The sequence below is a fragment of the Equus asinus genome, chromosome 16 (assembly GCF_041296235.1).
Source record: "Equus asinus isolate D_3611 breed Donkey chromosome 16, EquAss-T2T_v2, whole genome shotgun sequence".
Taxonomy (NCBI): Eukaryota; Metazoa; Chordata; class Mammalia; order Perissodactyla; family Equidae; genus Equus; species Equus asinus.
Genome location: NC_091805.1, coordinates 41463934 through 41487175, shown reverse-complemented (window position 1 = coordinate 41487175; position 23242 = coordinate 41463934). Strand labels below are relative to the sequence as shown.

The 23242-nt window shown below is 39.1% G+C and overlaps 1 protein-coding gene across 15 annotated transcripts in view; it reads left to right on the top strand.

The window, feature by feature from the left end:
* Positions 1–23242, top strand: part of CLCC1 (chloride channel CLIC like 1) — a 35717-nt gene that overhangs the window by 4464 nt on the left and 8011 nt on the right. For 4 of the 15 annotated variants that reach the window (XR_011494878.1, XM_070486959.1, XM_044749228.2 and 1 more), the window contains exons 2-11: positions 2517–2594; positions 5100–5240; positions 5642–5743; positions 8001–8108; positions 16245–16466; positions 16706–16846; positions 18100–18193; positions 19487–19584; positions 19858–20004; positions 21663–21956. Coding sequence is in view for 11 of the 15 variants with exons in the window: in XM_070486959.1 (XP_070343060.1) it covers positions 5112–5240; positions 5642–5743; positions 8001–8108; positions 16245–16466; positions 16706–16846; positions 18100–18193; positions 19487–19584; positions 19858–20004; positions 21663–21956 (1335 nt within the window). In the remaining 4 variants the exon portion in view is untranslated. The remainder of the gene's footprint in view (positions 1–2516; positions 2595–5099; positions 5241–5641; positions 5744–8000; positions 8109–16244; positions 16467–16705; positions 16847–18099; positions 18194–19486; positions 19585–19857; positions 20005–21662; positions 21957–23242) is intronic. The other 11 variants (XR_011494880.1, XM_070486964.1, XM_070486962.1 and 8 more) reach the window with 3 other exon arrangements.

The window sequence follows — 23242 nt, the reverse complement described above, 5'->3', positions numbered from 1 at the left end:
GACAACTATTCTTTGTTGTCCATTGTGTTGAAAACCATTTAATATATTTTGTGTGGAGTTTTCGGTTGTTCAGGCAGGAGGGTAAATCTGGTCCCTGTTACTCTGTCTTGGCCAGAAGTAGGAATCAAGGGAGTGCTTTGGAGCGTGGAGTTACTGAGTCATCTTGACCCAAAACCTCTACCTGAATTCTTCATTTATTCCTGTCAGGCTCTTGTCCCTACCACTCTGTTAAAGCTGCCGTCCCAAATCCACTGGTCACTTTGCTGCCCTCTGATCACCTACCCTTTCAGCAGTATTTGACCTAGTTATCTGTTCCCTCCTTTCTTCACAGACTTCTGAAATACCAGCCTCTCCTGGTTTTCCTTCTGCCTCACTAGCACTTGTTGGCAGTGTCCCTTACCAGCTGCCCCTCTTCTTTCTGACCTCCAAATGTTGGCATGCCCCAGGACTCAGTCTTTTGTCTCCATAATAGATCTTTTGGTGGTCTTATTCAGTCCATGGCTTTAAACCCCATGTACATCCTGATGGCTCTCAAATGTATTTCTGTAGCTCCACTTCTCTACTTAGCTCTGTGCTGTGTGTTCATCATCTCCACTTGGTCATCAGTAGATATCTGAAATTTACCATATCCAAAAAAAAATCTTGACCTGTCGGAACTTCCTCTCTGTCCACCTGAGTACCCTCAGTCTTCCGCATTCTCCCCGTTCCCCAGGTCACAAACCTAGAAGTCATCCTGAATCTTCGCTTGTCCTTACTTCTTACATCCAATTTACCAGCAATTTCTGCAGTGTATTTCTGTTTTGGTTAGGATAGCACAAGGTGGTATAAAAAACAAATCCCCTAATCTCAGGACTTACCATACAAGAAATTTATTTTTGTTCACGTGAAAAGCAAACATCTTCCCACGTGGTGGGTGACCTTCATGTGGTCATTTAGGGACCCAGGCTCCTTCTGTAGTTTGGCTGCCCTCCTCTAGGGCTCAGTGTCCTCCCTGTTCCCTGGTGGGGAGGGAGAGCTGGTGGAGGATCGAGTGTGGGAGGGTTTCATGGGCCAGACCTGGTTGTGGTGCATATCACTTCCACTCCTGTTGCATTGGCCAGAACTTAATTATCACATGGCCTGACTTAACCAGAAGAGGGGCTGGGATGTGTAGTGACCATGTGTCCAGAAAGAAGAAGAAGAAATGTGCTTGGTGACTTATTAGCTGGTCTTTGCTGCCTGTAATAGTGTCCACCTCCATTTTTAAAATCAGATCATTTATCATCACCTTTGCTTCTCTCTTAGTTCATGCCACCTTCGTCTTTCAGCTAGACTGCTGCAGATCCTCCCAGCTAGTCTCTTGCTTTGATTCTTCCATTCCGATCTCCGCAAAGCAGCCACAGTGATTTATTTTAGAATGTTACCCACATTCTGTCATTTCCCTACTTAAAACCCTCTAGTGGCTTCCTGTTAGAGTAAAAACCACACTCATTACTGTGTCCTATCCCCAACTGCCAACTCATTCATAAGACCCAGCTGTTCGCCATCTTGCTGTTCTTTGAATGCTTCAAACGTATTCCCTACTCTGAGCCTTTATGCTTGCTATGTCCTCTCTCTGTCTGTTCTTTTCCCAAGTCTTCCTAAGGTTAGCTGCTTCTTGTTTTTCTTTCTTTTTTTTTCTCTGCTTTATCTCCCCAAACTCCCCTGCACATAGTTGTATATCCTAGTTGTGGGTCCCTCTAGTTGTGGCATGTGGGACGCCACCTCAACATGACCTGATGAGCAGTGCCATGTCCGCACCCGGGATCCGAACCCTGGGCTGCCGCAGCAGAGCACACGAACTTAACCACTTGGCCACGGGGCTGGCCCCTTGTTTTTCTGCTTAGATGTTGTGGTTATCTACTGCTGTGTAACAAACCACCCCAAAGTTTAGTGGCTTTAAGAACCATTTTATCTCTCATGAGTCTGTGGGCTTATGGGGCTTGACTGGGCTCAGCTGGGTAGTTCTTTTATTCCACGTGATGTTCAGTCACCAAGTCAGTTACTAAGGGATTGGACTGGAAGCACCAAGATGGCTCACTCGCATGGCTGGCTGTTGATGTTGGCTGTCAGCTGGGAGCTCACTGTACCCCTACACATGACCTCTTCACATGGCTTGGCCTTTTCACAGCATGGAGGCTGAGTTCCAGAAAAGCTTTCTCTGGAGCAAGTGTTCCAAAGTGATAAAGTAGAAGCAGCTGATCCTCGTATAGGCTAGACCAGCCAGAACCAACACAGCAACACTTCTGCCACAGTATTTTGGCTAAATAGTCACATAGCCAGCCCAGATTCAGGGGGACGGGAAATAAACTACGTCTCTCACTGGGAAATTGACGAAGAATTTGTGGCCATCCTTCATCTCCTCAGAGGCTTTCCCTAAAATACCCAACATCACCTAATCCAACCGTACTATTGTCTTGCTTTGTATTCTTCATAGGACTTATCACTCTCTGAAGTTATATTTATTTTTTTGCCAATTTATTGTCCTCTTCTCCTAGAATCTAAATTTCTTAAAGAAGACCTGGCTGATCTAGTTTCCTGGTATTCCTTTTACTTAAGACAGTGCCCAATATCCGGTATGTATTTAGTAAATGTTGAACAAATGCCTGCTGAACTTTTTCCCAAAACCATATTCTCATTCTGAATTTCATTTTTTTGGTGAGGAGGATTGGCCCTTAGCTAATATCCATTGCCAATCCTCTCTTTGCTTGAGGAGGATTCTCTCTGAGCTAACATCTGTACCAGTCTTCCTTTATTTTGTACGTGGGCTGCTGCCACATCATGGCTTGTTGAGCGGTATATAGGTCTGTGCCTGGGATATGAGCTCCCAAACCTGGGCCACTGAAGCAGAGCACGTGAACTTAATCACTATGTCAGCGGGCCAGCCCCTTGAATTTCTTTTTTTAAATTAATGATAGCAGTGCTTTTGTTAGCTTACCATCGTTCTTTTCCTTTCCTTCCATGTGCGTTAGTTGCTGAGGTCTGTAGAATTAATTTCAGAATGTGCCACATGTGTTTTCTGTTCTCATTGCCACCACTCTTTCAGACCAACATCCTTTTTCTACTTCAGCCTCCTTCTTGGACTCTCTGAATCCAGTCTTTTCCTCATTCTGTACACTTGCTGCTAGTGTCATCTTCCCAGAATGTAACTCCCATCACCCTTGAAAGTTATTGTTAGCAGATGAAGTTAGTTACAAGCTTTTTACTTTGGCATTGTCATTGCAGCCTACCTCTCCATCTCTACGTCCCACTGCATCCATCCTCACGTTTACAGTTTCTGAAGCATACACTTTGCTCTTCTGCCTCTGCCTCCCTTATCTCACACTCTTAGACTGTTACCCATACTTCAAAATCCATTTCCTATGCCCTTTCCTCCATGAAGTCTTCCCAGTTTCTCCCAATCAGATGTGCTTTCTTCATCCTTTGAGCCTCTAAAACCTTTTGAATCCCTGCTATGGCTTTGATCATTTGCATCTGCTGCTTAACAAACATTTACTGAATGTCTTTCATGTGCCAGCCAGTGGGCTCGGTGTTGCCCTTGGAGAGGTCATTGGGAAGGTGAATTCCAATTTGAGCAAGATGTTACCCTCCCCTGGGAAGGTTCACATTGGAATGCAGCAGTTTTCTACCGTTGCTGCATACTGGGACCACCCGGTATGCATGACATGCCCAGAAGCTCCCAGGTGATTCTAATGCACAGCCAAGATTGAGAGCCACTGTGCTAACTGAGGAGACAGACCAATAAGTGGCTAATTTCGTTGTGTGTTGTGCTGGAAGAATAAGCAGAGCAAACTGGGAGCACAGAGGAGTGTTTAATTTAGCCTGGAGTTACCTGTATTCTTACAGCTAGACTGGGAGCCCTTTATGGGCAGGGCCCAGGGCTTTCTCATCTTGGAATTCCCTTACCTGATTCTCATATGTAGTGGGCATAAGACAAGCTGTCCAACAGAACTTTCTGCAGTGATGGAAATGTTTCGTATCTGCACTGTCCAATATGGTGGCCGCTAGCCACTGTGGCTTTTGAGCACTTGAAATGCAGCTAGTCTGAACGAGAAATTGAATTTTTAATTTTACTTAATTTAAATTTGAATAGCCACATGTGGCTAGTAGCTACTGTATTGGACACTGTTGAATTGAGGAAGTATTAAGTGTTGAAGTGGTTTGAGAGTGTTTATGCAGAGGCTTAGATGGAGCAAATTATTTTTTCTGAATGTTTGGGAGTTCAGTCACCTCATTTGAATCTTAATTTTGCACTTTTCTTTTGCATTTGTTAAAAAAAATGGGAAGGTTTGGTTAAAATGCCTGTTTTATTTTTTTTACCAGTTTACTGAGAAATGATTCACATACTTTACAATTCACCCATTTAAAGTGTACAATTCAGTAGTGTTTAGCATATTCACAGATTTGTACAACCATCGCCACTATCAGTTTTAGATCATTTTTCATCACCTCAAAAAGAAACCCATTACCCTTTAGCTAGCACCCCTCTGTCCCTTATATATCCCCAGCTCTAAGCACCTGCTAATCTGCTTTCTGTCTCTATAGATCTGCCTATTCTGGACATTTCATATAACTGGAATCATATAATATGTGGTCTTTTGTGTCTGGCTTGTTTCACATAGCATAATGTTTTCAAGGTTCATCCATGCTGTGACATGTGTCAGTACTTCATTCTTTTTTATGACCTAATATTCCATTGTATGGATATATCACATTTTATTTATTCATTCATCACTTGATGGACATTTGGGTTGTTTCTACTTTTTGGCTTTTGTGTATAATGTGGCTGTAAACATATGTGTACAAGTTTTTGTGTGGTCACATATGTTCATTTCTCTTGGGTATATGCCTAGGAATGAAATTGCTGAATCATATGGAAAAAGACTTATTTTCTTTTTGTCTCAATGAGAATGTGTGCCTATGTGTATGTATTTCTATGTGAATACCATTTTATTGAGTATTTTGATTTCAGTTGTTATTCAGAAGGAAAACATTGTCTTAGCACTAGGAGGAAGATTTTATTACAAAACAATTTCTTCTAAAAATAATTATTTTATTATATCTATTAAAAATTTTTTTAGCCCTCATGCAGGATGCTGTGTTCTCTGCTCCTTTGTGAGTGTCTGTGGCTGATAACTGGTTATGCTCATGATGATGACTGGATTGACCCCACAGACATGCTTAACTATGATGCTACTTCAGGAACAATGAGAAAATCTCAGGTATTAAAGAAAACGCATGTGTGAGTGTGAGCCCTTATCAGTCCTACGATGGAAATAGTCTATTTTTGTTATTGTTTTACACAGAGCTGTGAGAGTCATCTATCAATGATTAGCAATCAGGCAGAATATCTTTCTGACTCTCTTAGTCTAAGATGATTTCAACCCCTCCTGGTTATTTCTGTTTCAAATGTAAATGTGAAGCCCATCAAGCAGCAAACTGATTTTAGTTCTTAGCTAGTATATACATTTGAGACTCTTACTCTTTTGGTGGTTCAGTACAATTGAAGAGTGTAACAAGCAAAGTCATAAAATGATGAAGCCAAATTTTGGTCTTCGTTAGCTGCAGGTTGTTTTTACAACTGAACTGTAAAGAAATAAAATCTCTCTCTCCTTTGCTTTAGGTGAAATATGATATATCAGAGAAAAAAGAAATCAGTTCCGACTTGTCATATGCTGATGAATTGTCAGAATGTTACAGCAAAGTTGATTCTTTAACTCATGAGGTTAGATTTTTTTCATTCTTGAATTTTATGCTACTTATAGTATGTTAAATTGCTCTCTATTTTCCTGTCTTTGCTAACATAATTTGTGTTTCTATGTGATGTGCAATTTATATATGTATAACTTTTTCTTTAGTTACTCTGGCTTTGGGTTTTTTTAAATAGTACTTTTATGTTCCGGTGATAACATTTATCTCACTATGTTGTAATTATTTCTTTACCAGACTGAAAATTTCTGGGGACAAGGAATATATTTATTCTTTCATGATTCTCTGTCACCTGTCACAGTGATGGGGCTTAGTAGATTCATGACAGATGTAGCAAATGAAGAAATGAGCCTATTACCAGCTTATAAGCATAAGAGTTACTCTTACAAATATAAGGGATTACTATAATTTAGTGTATGGTAGCTCTTCCTTCATTTATTCAATCCTTTTATTTATATGGCTGAAGTGGAGTTTATGAGAAAGGAAATAAGTCATGATTGTTAAGGGGTTTGATATCTGTTATGCCATGGGCACCAGCCTCTGTTGGTTGTGTGGGTAGGGTGGGCTGGTGGCATCTGGAGGGGGCCTGGGATGGAGAGGGGGTGGCAGAGGTCCAGCAATGCTGAAGGCTCCGATTGTGGCAGTGACAGGGGTTGAGGAGAAAAGGAAAGCATTCAACTTTTCCAAGGTAGAATAGGCAAGTTTTGGTATCTGAGGGAGGAGGAAAAAAGGAGAAGGAAGAGTTAGAACAAGGGAGCTTTCCAGCCTGAGAGACTGGGAGGGAGAGCTTGGTAATTGAGATGCCACCATGTCTCAGGTCAAGAACCCTAAGCACAGTGTGTGGTTCTTATCAAACGTGAGTGTTGTCCCGCCCGAGTGTTAGCAGAGACGTGCTTGGATAAGATTGGCCTCAGTTTGACTGCGTTTTGTGTGTAGTGAGCTAGTTTGGCTGCTCAGTGGAAAGGCAGAAATGCCATTTTATAGAAATTTTTCCTTCCATTATTTGTGACTTTGGTTCAAACATTGTAAAAACATGATTGGTAAAATGGAGTCTTGAGTCCTTGTTTTAAAAAAAATGGTTTCTTTTAAAGAGAAATTTACAGAGTCCAGCCTGGTGGCGCAGCAGTTAAGTTCACACATTCTGCTTTGGTGGCCCGGGGTTTGTCAGTTCAGATCCCGGGTGCGAACCTATGCACCACTTGTCAGGCCATGCTGTGGCAGGCATCCCACATATAAAGTAAAGGAAGATGGGCATGGATGTTAGCTTAGGGCCAGTCTTCCTTAGCAAAAAAGAGGAGGATGGGTGGCGGATGTTAGCTCAGGGCTAATCTTCCTCAAAAAAATAAAAATAAATAAATAAAATAAAAAAAAAAAGAGAAATTTACAAATTTTAAAAGGTTTCTAAACCTTCCTGAAACCAGAGGAAACTGACACATGATTTCTCTAGTGTCCTTCTGTCCTGAGTCTGTGTGCTGCTCAGTTACTGTCATGTTTTATCATCTGAAGCCCATTTCAGTGCTCAGCTCAACTCGTGGTCCACACTCAATTTAAAAACAAAAGTTGCTTATCACAAGGTGTAAGGTCTGTAAAATAGTCACTGCCCTCCCTCAGTGACCCTGCGGCATTTGTAGGGCCAAGGGCATAGGAGGTCTGTTCTAATGAAGAATTATGTGCTGAGGGGTTGCCATGTGTAGGACACTCTGGAGAAGCCGTGGTTCCTGCCTTCCTGAAGCATCCCTTATGGGAGGGGATGATCACTTGTTGACAGGAAAAATTAATGAAAGGCCAAAAGTAATATGCACATTCAAGAAACTCTTTTCTGTGTCCTTCATTTCATTTTCTGGCTTCACCCTGTCTCTATTTCTCTTTCTCTGTCTCTCCGTCTGTTTTTTCTTTCTTTCATTCCTCCTTTCATTCCTTTGTTCGTTAAGTCATTACTTTGGAAGTAGGAAGAGGCAGCTTGCTCCAGGTGCTCTGCTTATCCACAGCTCTTCCTCTTGCTTCCCGATTTTCAGCTTTAAAATTGCTGGAAGTCAGCAGAAAAACTGCCGTCAGGGTGAAGTGCTGGACAGGAGTTCCTCATTCCTTGCCTGCTTGCCCTTGGCAAAGAGAACCTGCAGCAAGCTTGAGCAGGCAAGCTCCACATTTCAATGCAAGCTTGATAAAACTAGCCAGCTCTTTACCTTGATCTTGTTGGGGCCACTAGGCTAGAAACTTGACCCTTATGTTAAACTTTGATGCTAACTAATGTTGTATTTATTTTGTGATTACAGATTGATGAATGTGAAAAGAAAAAGAGGAAAGACTATGAAAGTCAAAGCAATCCTGTTTTCAGGAGATACTTAAATAAGATCTTAATTGAAACCAGAAAGCTCGGACTTGTGAGTATCTGGTGGTGTCACACTTATCAGTATAGTGGATGTTTTCGTTATTTATTAATTTCAAATTATGTAGAGCAGTGGGAAAGCATCATTATACTTTAACAGAGAACATGTGACTCACCCTTTTATCAGAACCTGTTCAAAAGGTACCAGCCTGCTTTACAGGGTCTGGTGGAAGACGGGCAGGCAGTACAGACCACTCCTTTTTTATCTTATAGTTCATGGGGAGTTACTTCTTCAATTTTGTGCCCTGCAGTATCACTTAATTGAGTTGGGAGGGTTGTTTTAAATTTGCTATTAAAACTTTACTAAATAGTTGGAAACTTAATAAACTCCTGCCTGGTAAGGAAATTCTGTCCTGGTCTTTACTTCCTGTTCTCCATCACTTCCACACTTACTTATTCAGGTGATGTAAGATCATTATGTGTTGAGGAAAAGAAAAATGTTTTAAGTAGTTTGTTCCCCTAGCTGTTTACTGTGGCAAGTGCTGCTTTATCGAATTATGTATTGTGTGCATATTGTTCATAATGAATGTTAAGATTCCCCTTTTTAGAACCATAGTTTTCATTTTGGGAGTCAAAACATCAAGAAAACTTAAGGGAAAGGAGTGTTAGATGAATGCTTTAATAATCCCACTGTATTTTGGAAATGTAAATGTTCTTATATGTGTACCCTTTGATTCGAGTCTTAGAACTCTGTGAGAGGTGAAACAGGACCTCTTTTATAGATGAGGAAATGGATGGAGCCAGAAAATACCTAACAGGGAGATGCTTGGAATATTTGGTTCCTGATTTTTAAAAAATATTCATCAAGAATGTCAGCATCGTGGTGGAATGAACTTTCCCAGGACTTTCTCCCCTCCAACATACAATGAAAAGGGGCATACAATGAAAAGGCCATACTCCAGCAAAGGACATCCTAGCATAACACAAAAATGTCAGAGAGACATGCAGCCGTACAATGGAGGGTGGAGAGGCTGGAGCCCCACTCAGAGGAGCTGGAACGGGGTAAGAGAGAACTTCTCTCCTGCTCCTAAAGACTGCAATAGCAACCCTGGGAGGATCCATGAGAGAAGGAGTTGGGGAGGGGAATGCTTATTCACAGGAACAAGGACTCCCTAGAGCCCTTGTAGTCTAGAGGGACCCCCTTTAACAGGGTGAAGGCTTTTACGGGGTGGGGGGGGAGTGACCTCATCAAGCAACACCCCAGGAGACCAAATAGTGAGAGCAAGAAGGCCCGGAGAACACACAGGAGAAAGCGCTCCTCCCCGCCCCCCCGCAGCCAGTTCCACTGCCTGGGATCTTGGCTGAAGGCAGAGGGCTCAGAATATGTGGCTCTTGGCCCCCACCCAGTGGCAATAGATGGTAACTGCAGGCGAATAATATCAGATTGTGAAAATCCCTACCCACCTCCTGTAACATCAGACACTACATCAAGTCTCCAGACCAGAGAGAAAATGACAGACACCCAGAATTCAGTCCTGAGGACACAGAAATATGAAAGCTAATTGACAATGAATTAAAAATAGCTATCATCAAAAAACTCAACTAGGTAAAAGAGAATGTAGACAAACAGTTCGACGAGTTCAGGAGCTACTTCACAGAAGAGATTGAAACTATAAAGAAGAACCAATTAGAAATATTAGAGATGAAAGATACAGTGGAAGAGATAAAACAAAATATGGATTCCCTGAATGCTTAGGCAGACATCACAGAGGAGCATATCAGCATAATCAAAGATAAACATGTGAAATGCTCCAGACAGAGAAGGAGAGAGAACCTAGACTAAAAAGAAATTAAGAAAGTCTCTGAGAAATATCTGACTCAATGAGGAAATGCAACATAAGAATTATAGGTATTCGGGCTGGCCCTGTGGCCGAGTGGTTAAGTTAGCGCGCTCCGCTGCAGTGGGCCCAGTGTTTTGTCAGTTCAAATCCTGGGCGCGGACATGGCGCTGCTCATCAAACCATGCTGAGGCGGCATCCCACATGCCACAACTGGAAGGACCTACAACTAAGAATATACAACTATGTACCAGGGGGCTTTGGGGAGAAAAAGGAAAAAAATAAAATCTTTAAAAAAAAAAAAGAATTATAGGTATTCCAGAAGAAGAGGAGAATGGAGCAGAAGCATGTTCAGAGAAATAACAGAGAACTTCCCAAATCTAGGGAAAGAGAGGGAAATCTGTGTGGAAGAGGCTTCCAGATCTCCTAGATTTGTCGATGTAAAAAGACCTACTGCAAGGCATATAGTAGTAAAACTAGAAAAAATGAATGACAAAGAAAGAATACTAAGGGCAGTAAGTCAGAAGAAAATAACCTACAAAGGAACCCCTATCAGGCTTTCAGCAGATTTGCCTGCAGAAACCTTACAAGCTAGGAGAGAATGGAACAACATATTCAAATCTTTAAAAGATAAAAATATTCAGCCAAGAATACTCTATCCAGCAAAAATATCCTTCAGATATGAGGGAGAAATTAAAACTTTCCCAGACAAACAAAAGCTAAGGGACTTTGTAGCTGCGAGACACCTCCCCTACAAGAAATCCTCAAGAAGGCCCTCATACCTGAAGGAAAAAAATGGGGGAGAAAGGGGGTCACAAAACACAGAGTAAGGAGATAAATAGGTAGACAGAATCAGCATAGGATAGCAAATATTCAACTATAGCATTAAGCTAAAGGGAAGGAAAACACCAAAAATAAAGATAATCCTGTCATTTTAACCACAAACTCACAACACAAGTTGGAATAAGATATGAGTAAAACAATCTAGGAGAGGAGGAGGAAAGGGACTGAATCAGTTTAGACTAAGGGAAAAAGAAGCCATCAGAAAATGGGCTATCTTATACATGAGATTCTGAATACAAACCTCAGGGTAACCACTAAACAAAAAAGCAGAGCAGAGATGCAAAAAATAAATAAGGAGAAAACAAAGAAACACATCATAAAAAACTACATAATTCAATGGGTAGACTAAAACACACAGGACAAGAAACAAAGGAAATGCAGGAGAACCAGAAAATGCGTGATAGATGACATCATTAAGCCCTCATGCATCAATAATCACCCTCAATGTAAACAGATTGAACTCTCCAATAAAAAGACGTGGAGTGGTGAGATGGATTAAAGAGCAAGACCCAACAATTTGCTGCTTCCAGGAAACACATCTCAGCTCCAATGACAAACACAGGCTTTGAGTGAAGGGGTGGAAGATGATACTCTAAGCTAATGGCAAACAAAAGAAAGCAGGTGTCATGTTACTTATATCAGACAAAGTAGACTTCAAGATAAGACAGGTAAAGAGAGACAAACAGGGGCAGTATATAATGATCAAAGGGGCACTCCATCAAGAAGAAATAACGCTTATAAATATCTATGCACCCAACATGGGAGCACCAAAGTTCATAAAGCAACTATTAACAAACCTAAAAGAAGATATTAATAACACAATAATAGTAGGGGACCTCAACACTCCATTCACATCAATGGATAGATCATCCAGACAGAAAATCAACAGGGAAACAGTAGAATTAAATGAAAAGCTAAACCAGTTGGGCTTAATAGACATATATAGAACACTCCATCCAAAAACAGCAGAATACACATTCTTCTCAAGTGCACACGGGACATTCTCAAGGATAGACCATATGTTGGGAAACTAGGCAAGCCTCAATAAATTTAAGAAAATTGAAATAATAACAAGCATCTTTTCCAATCATAATGCTGTAAAGCTAGAAATTAATTACAAGAAAACTGAGAAAGGGACAAAGATGTGGAGACTAAACAGCATGTTATTGAACAAGCAATGGATCATTGAAGAAATTAAAGGAGAAATCAAAAAATATCTGGAGACAAATGAAAATGAAAACATAGCATACCAACTCATATGGGATGTAGCAAAAGCTGTATTAAGAGGAAAATTTATCGCAATACAGGCATACTTTTACAAACAGGAAAATTCCCAAATAAGCAATCTCAAATTACACCTAACTGAATTAGAAAAAGAAGAACAAACAAAGCCCAAATTCAGCAGAAGGAGAGATAATAAAAATCAGAGCAGAAATAAATGCTATTGAAACAAGAAAGGTGGTAGAAAGGATCAGTGAAACAAAGAGCTGGTTCTTTGAGACGATAAATAAAATTGACAAACCCATAGCCAGACTTGCAAAGAAAAACAGAGAGAAAGCTCAGATAAACAAAATCAGAAATGAAAGAGGAGAAATAACAACAGACTCCACAGAAATACAACGGATTATAAGACAATACTACAAAAAACCATATGCCAACAAAATGGATTATCTAGAGGAAATGGATAAATTCTTAGACTCTCTTACAACCTCCCAAAGCTGAATCAAGAAGAAACAGACAATCTGAATAGACCAATCACAAGGAAAGAGATTGAAACAGTAATCAAAAGCATCCCAAAGAATAAAACCCCAGGACCAGATGGCTTCCCTGGAGAATTCTACAAAACTTTCAGAGAGGATTTAATACCTTTCCTTCTCAAGCTATTCCAAAAAATTAGGGAGGATGGAACACTTCCTAACACATTCTATGAGGCCAACATCACTGATAGCAAAGCCTGGCAAGGACAGCACAAAAAAAGAAACTACAGGCCAATATCACTGATGAACATGGATGCAAAAATCCTCAACAAAATTTTGGCAACCCAAATTCAGCAATTCATCAAAAGGATCATACATCATAATCAAGTGGGATTTATACCAGGGACACAGGGATGGTTCAACATCCGCAAATCAATGTGATACACCATGCCAACAAATTGAAGAATAAAAACCACATGATCATCTCAATAGATGCAAAGAAAGCATTTGACAAGATCCAACAGCCAGTTATGATAAAAACTCTTAACAAAACGGGGATAGAAGAAAATCACCTCAACATAGTAAAGGCCATATATGACAAATACACAGCCAACATCATACTCACTGGGCAAAAACTGAACGCCATCCCTCTGAGAACAGTAACAAGACAAGCATGCCAATTATCACCACTCTTACTCAACATAGTACTGGACGTTTTGGCCAGAGCAATTAGGCAAGAGAAAAGAATAAAAAGGAATCCAAGTAGGGAGTGAAGAAGTGAAAATCTTGCTGTTTGCAGACGACATGATCTTATATATAGAAAACCCCAAAGAATCTATCAGAAAACTAATAGAAGTTATTAACAACTACAGTAAAGTTGCAGGGTACAGAATCAACTTACAAAAATCAGTTGCTTTTCTATACTCCAATAACAAACTTACAGAAAGAGAACTCAAGAATACAATTCCATTTGTAATTGCAACTAAAAGAATAAAGTACCTAGGAGTAAATTTAACCAAGGAGGTGAAGGACTTATACAATGAAGACAATAAGACATTGCTGAAAGAAATTGGTAATGATATAAAGAGATGGAAAGAGATTCCATGCTCATGGATTGGAAGAATGAACATAGTTAAAATGTCCATACTACCCAGCGCAGTCTACAGATTCAGTGCAATCCTAATCAGAATCCAAATGATATTCTTCACAGAAATAGAGCAAAGAATCCTAAAATTCATATGGGGCAGCCAAAGACCCCCGAATTGCTAAGGCAATCCTGAGAAAAAAGAACAAAGCTGGAGGTATCACAATCCCTGACTTCAAAATGTACTACAAAGCCATAGTGATCCAGATGGCATGGAGCTGGTACAAAAACAGGCACACAGATCAGTGGAACACAACTGAAAGCCCAGAAGTAAAACTGCACATCTGTGGACAGCTAGTCTTCGACAGAGGTGCCAAGAACATAGAATGGAGAAAAAATAGTCTCTTCAATAAATGGTGTTGGGAAAACTGGACAGCCACATGCAAAAGAATGAAGGTAGACCATTATCTCATGCCATACACAAAAATAAACTCAAAATGGATCAAAGACTTGAAGATAAGTCCTGAAGCCATAAAACTCCTGGAAGATAATATAGGTAATATACTCTTTGACATTGAACTAAAAAGCATCTTTTCAAATACCATGTTTTCTCAGACAAAGGAAACAGAAGAAAATCTAAACAAGTGGGAGTTCATCAGACTAAAGAGGCTAAAGCAACTAGAATGAAAACAAAGAGACAGCCCACCAAGTGGGAGAAAATATTTGCAAATCATATATCTGACAAGGGGTTAATCTCCATAATATGTAAGAAACTCACACAACTGAATGATAAAAAAAACAAACAACCCCATCAAGAAGTGGGCAGAGGATATGAACAGACCTTTTTCCAAAGAAGACATACAGATGGCCAAGAAACACATGAAAAGATGTTCAACATCACTAATCATCAGGGAAATGCAAATCAAAACTACACTAGGATCCCACCTTATGCCTGTTGAAATGGCTATAATCCCTAAGACTAAAAACAACAAATGTTGGAGAGGGTGTGGAGAAAAGGGAACCCTCATACACTGCTGGTGGGAACGCAAACTGGTACAGCCACTGTGGAAAACAATATGGAGATTCCTCAGAAAACTAAAAATAGAACTACTGTACGACCCAGCTATCCTACTACTGGATATCTACCCAAACAACTTGAAATCAACAATCCAAAGTAACATATGCACCCCTATGTTCATTGCAGCACTATTCACAATAGCCAAGACGTGGAAACAATCCAAGTGCCCATCGACTGATGATTGGATAAAGAAGATGTGGTATATATATACAATGGAATACTACTCAGCCATTAAAAAAGACAAATTCATCCCATTTGCAATAACGTGGAAGGACCTGGAGGGAATTATGCTAAGCAAAATAAGCTGGACTGAGAAAGACAAGTGCTAGATGATTTCACTCATATGTGGAATATAAACAAACACATGGACAAAGAAAACAGTTCACTGGTTACCAGGGGAAGGGGAGTGAGGGTAGGCACAGGGGGTGAAGGGGAGCACTTATGTGGTGACTGTCAAGAAATAATGTACAACTGAAATCTCACATTGATGTAAACGCTTATGAACTCAATAAAAAAAATGTTCATCAATGACTGCTTTTTTTATGCGTACTGATGATTTGCGTTATTACATGACAGTTTGGTCTTTCTCATTTTACATTTTTTTATATAAATATCTGCATTCACTCCTATAAAAGAAAAAAGAATTCCTCTTATTTGTATTAACTGGTTAATAAATGTAAAAAGTTTATAGTGATTTTGTTAACCTGAACTCACACTAATAAAGATAGTTATAAATGTCATGCATGTTCTTGGGATCCCAGATTTTGCTGCTTTTTGAGGTCCCTTTTTTTCTTATTTGTACTGCTGCAAATTTTAGGCAATCTGAAAACTGTGTCGGCAAATGGAAAGTCATAAACTGAATCATAAAATAGACAGTCGCTCCTCGTTATGGTGGATTCTGTATTTGCGAATTTGCCTACTCACTAAACTTTATTTGTAACCCCAAAATCAATACTCGTGGTGCTTCTGTGGTCACTGTTGGATATGCGCAGAGCAGCAGAATATTTGAGTTGTATGATAAGCCCATTCTCAGCTGAGGTCAAACAAGGCCACATTCTGCCTTGTTTCAGTTCTCATACTATAAACAAGTACTTTTTCCTGGTCTGTTTAGTGCTACATTTTTTGTGCTTTCTTTTTTTTTTTTTGGTGGTTTTGCTGTTTATATAGCTCCCAAGTATAGTGCTGTCTAGTGTTCCTAAGCACAAGAAAGCTGTGATGTGCGTTACAGAGAAAATTCCCTTGCTAGTTAAGCTTGGTTCAGGCGTGAGTTACAGTGCCGTTGGCCATGAGTTCAGTGTTAATGAATCAACAATATATATTAAGATGTCTTTAAATGGAAGCAGGTGTTCAAGGTGACTTTATAGAACATAACTATTGTAGATAGCGAGAATCAACTGGATTTTTAGTAAAATGTACTTGCATGGAGTTTTATAATTTTTGAAATGTTTTTCACACATGTATTATCTTTGATTTTCATGTTGGCCTATGAGACAGACAAGTAGATATTATTACTCATATTTTATAGGTGTTAAATACTGTAAACTAATTGTATATCATTTCCAAATTAGCTTTTGTCTTAAAATATTTCACTGAGTAATATAACAATAAAACTCCTTTTCTGTTTTTTTCTCTTTTTGCAAATTTAATTCAGCCTGATGAAAACAAAGGTGACATGCATTATGATGCCGAGATTATACTTAAAAGACAAACCTTGTTAGAAATACAGAAGTTTCTCAATGGAGAGGATTGGAAACCAGGAGCCTTGGATGATGCCCTAAGTGATATTTTAGTTAATTTTAAGTTTCATGATTTCGAAGCATGGAAGTGGCGATTTAAAGATGCCTTTGGAGTGGATCCATATAATGTGTTGATGGTAAGATGGGATGAGGTGGACAGATTAACAGTTTCTTTTTTAGATACTTTTAAAACTCCACCATAATTGGGGTAAGAACTTGTACTAAGTCACTGATAGTGCATTGAACGTGCAGGAAAATGCTACACGTGATTCTGCGTATTTGAGTTCAGTTCTTTTGGTGTTGCTGACAATGAGCGTTTTCTGGTGGGGAGAACGGCTTGGCAGTGACCCTGCTTTCTCTTCTCTCTGTTTTTGAGGTGCTTCTGTGTCTGCTCTGCGTCGTGATATTAGTAGCTACCGAGCTGTGGACGTATGTTCGTTGGTACACTCAGTTGAAACGTGTTTTTGTCATCAGTTTTGTCTTCAGTTGGGGATGGAATTGGATGTATTTATATAAGGTATTAAATAGGTGGAAGGTTTTAAAATTTAAAAATGTTTTATAATAAGACTCTCATCCATTTGGAGCTAGTATGTAATCTTGCCTCAGGTGAGGATGGGAGGCAGTGATTGGAGATGGTTGGGGGAGGAAACTGGCAACTTCTCAGGTGTACCTGGTTTTTTGGGTCCTTGACCAGTTAGTGGGGAAAAAAGTGCAGTCCTAGTTTTCATAACCCAGTTCCTGATGGGTGGCATCTGGACAGCTAAAACAGAATAGAGCTAGGTAGACACATTTAAAAATTCTTATGTAGGTAATTTGGGGTATGACCCTCTATTCTTTGGTAGAAATGATACTAAAATATCATTTAAAAAATTGAGGTTATTTTCTTAATATAAGTGAATATAAAAGTTCATGGTAGAGAATTTAGAAAAGACAGAAAGATACAGAGAAATCTAGTTTTTTAAAATCACCTATAATTTTATCACCTGGAGATAATCATTGTCAATATTTTGAGGTATTTATTTCCAATCTTGTTTCTGAATTTGATTTCTTGCAAAATTGGGATCATGCTATATATAGAAATTCAAAGAAAGCACTACTGTTCCTGTCAAAACAGCATAATCGTTGAAGGAAAATTTTAGATCTTTCTAGCAAGGTCAGAGTCTATTAGCCAACTGTTTTCATTGAATTCATCTGATTAAATCATTATGATATTTCATTAACATTTTCTCTAAGTTCTATAGCTTCTAGAACTACTTATTTATAAATTGGAGGAAAGGATGTTGTTTGGTTGAATATTGTTATCTTAATGCTTTCTCCTGAGGCTTCGATTTCTAAAGCTAAATTATCTTTATATTGGTCATTTGTGCTGAAAACCATCCAAAGCAAAACACCATTTTGTCATGAATTGTAAAAGAAAATGAGTAGTCATTTAATATGTATAGCTATATTTGGGGGCATGGGATGAACTATATTTGAACTAATTTTTAAAACAATCTTGTTAGGAAAAAGGTTTTCCTTCCTCATCATAATTACTTACAAAGAAGACAATTGTAGTTGGTGCTTTATCCTTACTTGTTGCATTAAGACTGTGCTTTGCCATGAGCTGAAAAGAGCTACTCTTAAAAAATAATATTTTTTTTTCTATTAAAAATTGGCAAACAATCTGGTTTGGATGAATGGGGAAGATACACTTTGAATGTGGGTTTTTGGACGTGTTGGCATAATGGCCATCGTTAGTAGCCTTTGATGTTCCCTTCTGGTCTTGGTCAGGTAGCCTTCGCACAGCATCAGGCCGAAGTTGCCAAGATGAAGCCATTAGACAATGTGTGTGTTGAGAAGATGGACTGGACTGGAAGTATCTGGGGTAAGGTGTTGGTTCACTTGGCCTTATTTTAAGTAGAATTTCTGAGAATGAGAAGACATATTCATAATTACAAAAAAATGATAAAATGCCAGAAAGAGGATTTCCATGACTGACTCTTTAGTTTCAGAAGAACGTGCAAGAAGAGACTTAGTTTCAGACCAGTGACTTGTGTGTTCATGTAATAGCAATGCCACAGGGAAGGAGGAGAAGCTGCATACATGCTGTCTGACGTTACTTGTCTCCTCCTTTAGACTGAAGGAGCCTGTGCCCACTTGTGTTCATTTAGTTCTTAGCACAATGCTTAGTGCATTCTGGGTCCTCAACAGAAGTTTATTAGAGAAGGGAATCAATGTATATAGGAATTAATATCCATCTTAGATTTAATCTCCTTATATTGACTTATGAAATCTTATATTCTAGCTTTACTATACTATTTTTTTTACTAAGGGGAAAATTATTTTACTTTCATTTTTTCTTACAGATTTTTAAACATTCTCACTGATATTGACTGCCTTTAATTATGTATATCTAGCAATGAGAATGGTTTAATGTTCAAAGCCACTTCATAAATGCAAGTCTGTAATGACTGACCCAGAATAGAATCTCAGCAGATTCTACGAATCAAAGTGTCCACAGTTAATGTTTCTTAAAAAGTTGTGGGAATGAAATCAATCCAGCTTTGTTTCCTTGCTTCAGGGGCCAACTAAATGCCTCCTCTAGCTCAGACTCGTACATCATGAATATAAGCCTGATTTTAAAAAATTGGGAGAATTAATGTTCTACTTTATTTTGTGAAATAAATAAATAAGTGACTTTTTAAATTGAAAGTTTATTGAGATAATTGTAGATTCACAGGTAGTTGTAAGAAATAATACAGTGAGATCCTGTGTACCCTTTGTCCATTTCCCCCAATGGAAACCCCTTGAACAACTATAATAGTACGATGTTACTGCCAGCATGTTGACTTTGATACAATCCACCAATCTTATTCCGATCTCCCCAGTTTTACTTGGATTCATTTGTGTGTGTAAAGAACTGCTTTTAATCATCTGCCTTTTAGAAATCTTCATAAAATATATTTTATCTACGTAAGGCTTGTATAATTTGAATGAATTTTTTAAATAAACATTTTGGACAGAAGATGAAAATTTTAAAAATCACCATGAGAAGGAGTCTATTTGTAAAACATTGTAAAATTGGAGGAGGAGGAGAGTTAAAACCAAAATATTGTCTTATTTGGGAATGAAATGTTTTTTTTTAATGACTCAGTGTTTTGTCTGTTTCTCTAAATAGAATGGTTTAGAAGTTCATGGACCTATAAGGATGACCCCTGCCAAAAATACTATGAGCTCGTATTAGTCAACCCTATTTTGTTGGTCCCACCAACAAAGGTATAGAATATATTTTGTAAAAATTACGTATATAAAAGTAAGTAAAAAATCTCTTGTATCTATTAAAAATTGTTGTTTTAGTCATTTTGCTAATAGTAAACCTTTGTTCTAGAAAAATACTTCTGGTACACAGTGATTTTCACATTAAACGCATCTGACAACATTTAAATTTATGTAACATAATCTCGGCCTCGGTGCACAGTGAATTTTGGCTCATTGTAAGTGCCTCAGTCCTTTGAGGAAAAAGTTAAGTTGCTTGCTTTTTTGTTTTAGGCACTGGCCGTTACATTCACCAACTTTGTGACGGAGCCGCTGAAGTACATTGGAAAAGGGTCTGGTGAGTTTATTAGAGCGCTCATGAAGGAGATCCCAGTGATCCTGCACGTTCCGGTGCTGATAACTATGGCATTAGCTGTCCTGGTGAGTAGACATCACCAGTAACAATTACAGGACTGACAGAAAAGAGACAATTCTAAAATGATTAGGCTGCTTTGATTGGATGTTATAAATCAGGCTAAATCATGCTTAATGGTATGAAAAGATTTTTAAGTGATAGAAATTTATTTATACTTACATGTGTATTCCTCTGAGCAAGGAAGTGGTTCTCAAGTTTGATTGTGGATGTCAAAGCAGTGATTTAGAATAATAACCTCTTTTTAAATTTATTCTTTAAGCTTGGTAAATTAATACACATGAGATCAATTGTTTATATCATCTTTGAGAAAGGGGCCCTTCTTATTTCACTCTGAGTTTTTGCACCACTGAGAAGGAAGCACCATTTGGTTTAACACAGAATCAGAAAGAGATGTGGAAGAAGGTAGGTGTATTGAGAAACAGTTTGGGGATCCAGCAGCAGACATCTAAGAAGAAATATTACTCATCATTCATCTACAGTCTCTTCAGCTTTTTTGTTGTTGATTTTCAGCCCTCACCCAAATATAGCAGCTGTCACGTAAAACAACATGTAAAGAACTCGTGTGTGCCATGGGAGATTATTAAAGTATTGTCTTCCCTAAGGATACAAAATTCACCATGCCCTATTCACTTGGGAATTATTACTGCTTTGCTTTTGTTTTTTGGCTTATGATTACAGGATTTAGTAGTTTAGAGGTATGGTTTTGTTAGTTTCTGCAACTGAAATTAAAAGCAAAAACCCCATCATCTCTTGTTCCTTCATGTGCTGCCTAAGAAAAGGCGTTTTGCTGCTTCTGTCTTCAAACAGTAGTATCTCTAAGGCAGGGATTCTCCCCCTTTTTGTTCTCAGGACCCTTTTGCATTCTTAAGAATTGAAGCCCACAAAGAACACTTGTTTATAGGGGTTTTATTTATTGATATTTACTATTGTTAGGAATTTAAAATTCAGAAATATCTAAAATGCAAGTATACCCAAGCACACAGCCCGTGAGCCATCAGAGTGAGGAAGTCATTCTAGCCCCGGAAGACTCCACTGTACACGCAAAGTGAAGAGTGAAAAAGACTGATGTCTTTGTACTATGACAAGTTTGGACTTCACAGGTCCTTGAAAGAGTCTCAGGGATTCCCCCAGGGCTCCCTGGGCCACACTTGGAGAACTGCTGCCTAGTTTTTCCCGTGGAATGTGACTCAAAGCCTCTTGAATTTTAGCTGTAGCTAAAGCCAAGTTTGTGTTTGAAAAAAAAAAACTAACTTATAGGAGAATGTTTACATGAGGTACAACTTTGAATAATTTTCAGCATTTACCTTATATGATCCATGTGGATATAGACAACATATGAGCAATTATCAATTAATACCTTCCAATTTAAATTTCTAGGCTTTAGCCAAATTGCCATATTATATAATTCAGTCAAAATGTATCCAGCTGATTGAAATGTCTACTCAATACCTAGTGATTTCTCAAATTTTATTGGCTACTCTGGTCCTTATTTATCTAAAGAAGAGATCTCTAATGAAAAACCAGTGAAATTAATATGTTTATGCGTATAAATGCCACAAGTTAAATTACATAATTTTGTTAGCACCCTGAGTGAAACACCTCATAATTTCATTTTAAGTCAGCCATTAAAGTACTCAGGAATATGTGTGTCTTTTCCTTCTAGAGTTTCTGCTATGGTACTGGAAAATCACTTAGTATGCTGAGACCTTTAGGTGGTCCTGAAAGAGAACCGCCCCGGCCACTTCAGCCAGATGATAAGAGACCCCTTGGTGGAGCAGGTGATGCAGATTTCTATTATAGAGGCCCTTATGACAGAACATATGAGGGTAGAAGAGATGTTTTGAGAGAGAGAGATGTTGACTTGAGACTTCAGACTGGCAATAAGAACCCTGAAGTACTCCGGGCCTGTGACTTACCAGACGCAGAGGCGAGAGAGCATCCCAAGGTGGTACCCAGTGTAAGTCAGCAACTGTTTATTTTGCTGTCTCTTCATACTAGGCCTAAGTGCTTCCTGTAAGCTTTTGATTAAGTGTTTTTACTCTGACTTTGACTCTTCACAGTTAATTATATCATTAATAATATAATTATTCAATACTCTCTCTGCTCCTTTCTGGTCAGAAGTTAGTCCAGCCTCCTCAGAAGAAAAAAATGAGATTTAATTTTTATGTTAAAAAGAACTTACCAGTGGTTTGCTAGAACAGATGGTAACTCATGAAATTTCATAGGAAACCAACAAGTGAGCACGACTGAAATGTCTGCCTTTGGAGAGAGAGAGAAGATTCCTCACTGAAGCCCAGGAGCCCTCGGGAACCCCAGGGGAGCCGTGAAGGCTGAGCTGGGTGGAAGAGTGGGCTGGGGAGGGATCAAAACCTTCGCTTCCCTGAATCTTTTATATCATTGGCTGGCTAGTCTGTCCTTTTTAACTGCGGAACGGTGAGGTGTTTTTCCACCATGATTGGCCATTTCTGTTTGAGAGGAATTTGTATTGTCATTTGCAAAGTTTAAGTTACAACTATAAACCTTTGAGAAATAGTTGTGAGCACAGTAGAATCTAGGACAGTATAGAATCCCTCCCCATGGAGCTCCCGTTAAGGAGAATAAGCGTGTCTGCATGCACTAGAGAACTTCAAGACGCTCCTTTCCTTTCAGCCCTTAGAGTTAATGGTTATCTCTTCATGGTTATCACATCTCAGAGATCCTCCAGTGACTTCTCATCTCGCTTGAAGGGAAAGCCAGAGTTATGCCCGTGGCCTAGGGCTTCCTTGATCTGCCCACGCCCCTCTCCCTTACTGCACTGATGTCTTCTCCTGCTCTCCCTCCACGCTCATTCTCTGCTTTAGCCACAAGAGGCTCCTGACTATTCCTTGAACTCAGAGCCTTTGTACTTGCTGTTCACTATCTAGGATGCTGTTCCCCTACATATTCATATGGTTCATTCCTCCATCTCATTTCTCCAAGTCTTTACTCACGTCATTCCTCCATCTCATTTCTCCAAGTCTTTACTCTCGGATCACCTTTCAGACCACCCTGGTTTGAATAGCAGTCTGACCCCACCACCCCCATCCCACTTCCAACATGATACTTTGTTAGTTTGTTTGTTGCCTGATTGTCTCCCAACCTGAATGTAAATTCCAGGGAGGATGTAGGGGTGTTTGTCTGTTTTGTTCCTGCTGTATCCCTAGCACCTGGAACTTCACACCTGCTCAATAAATTATTGCTGAATGGAGGATTCTCACAAGGCAA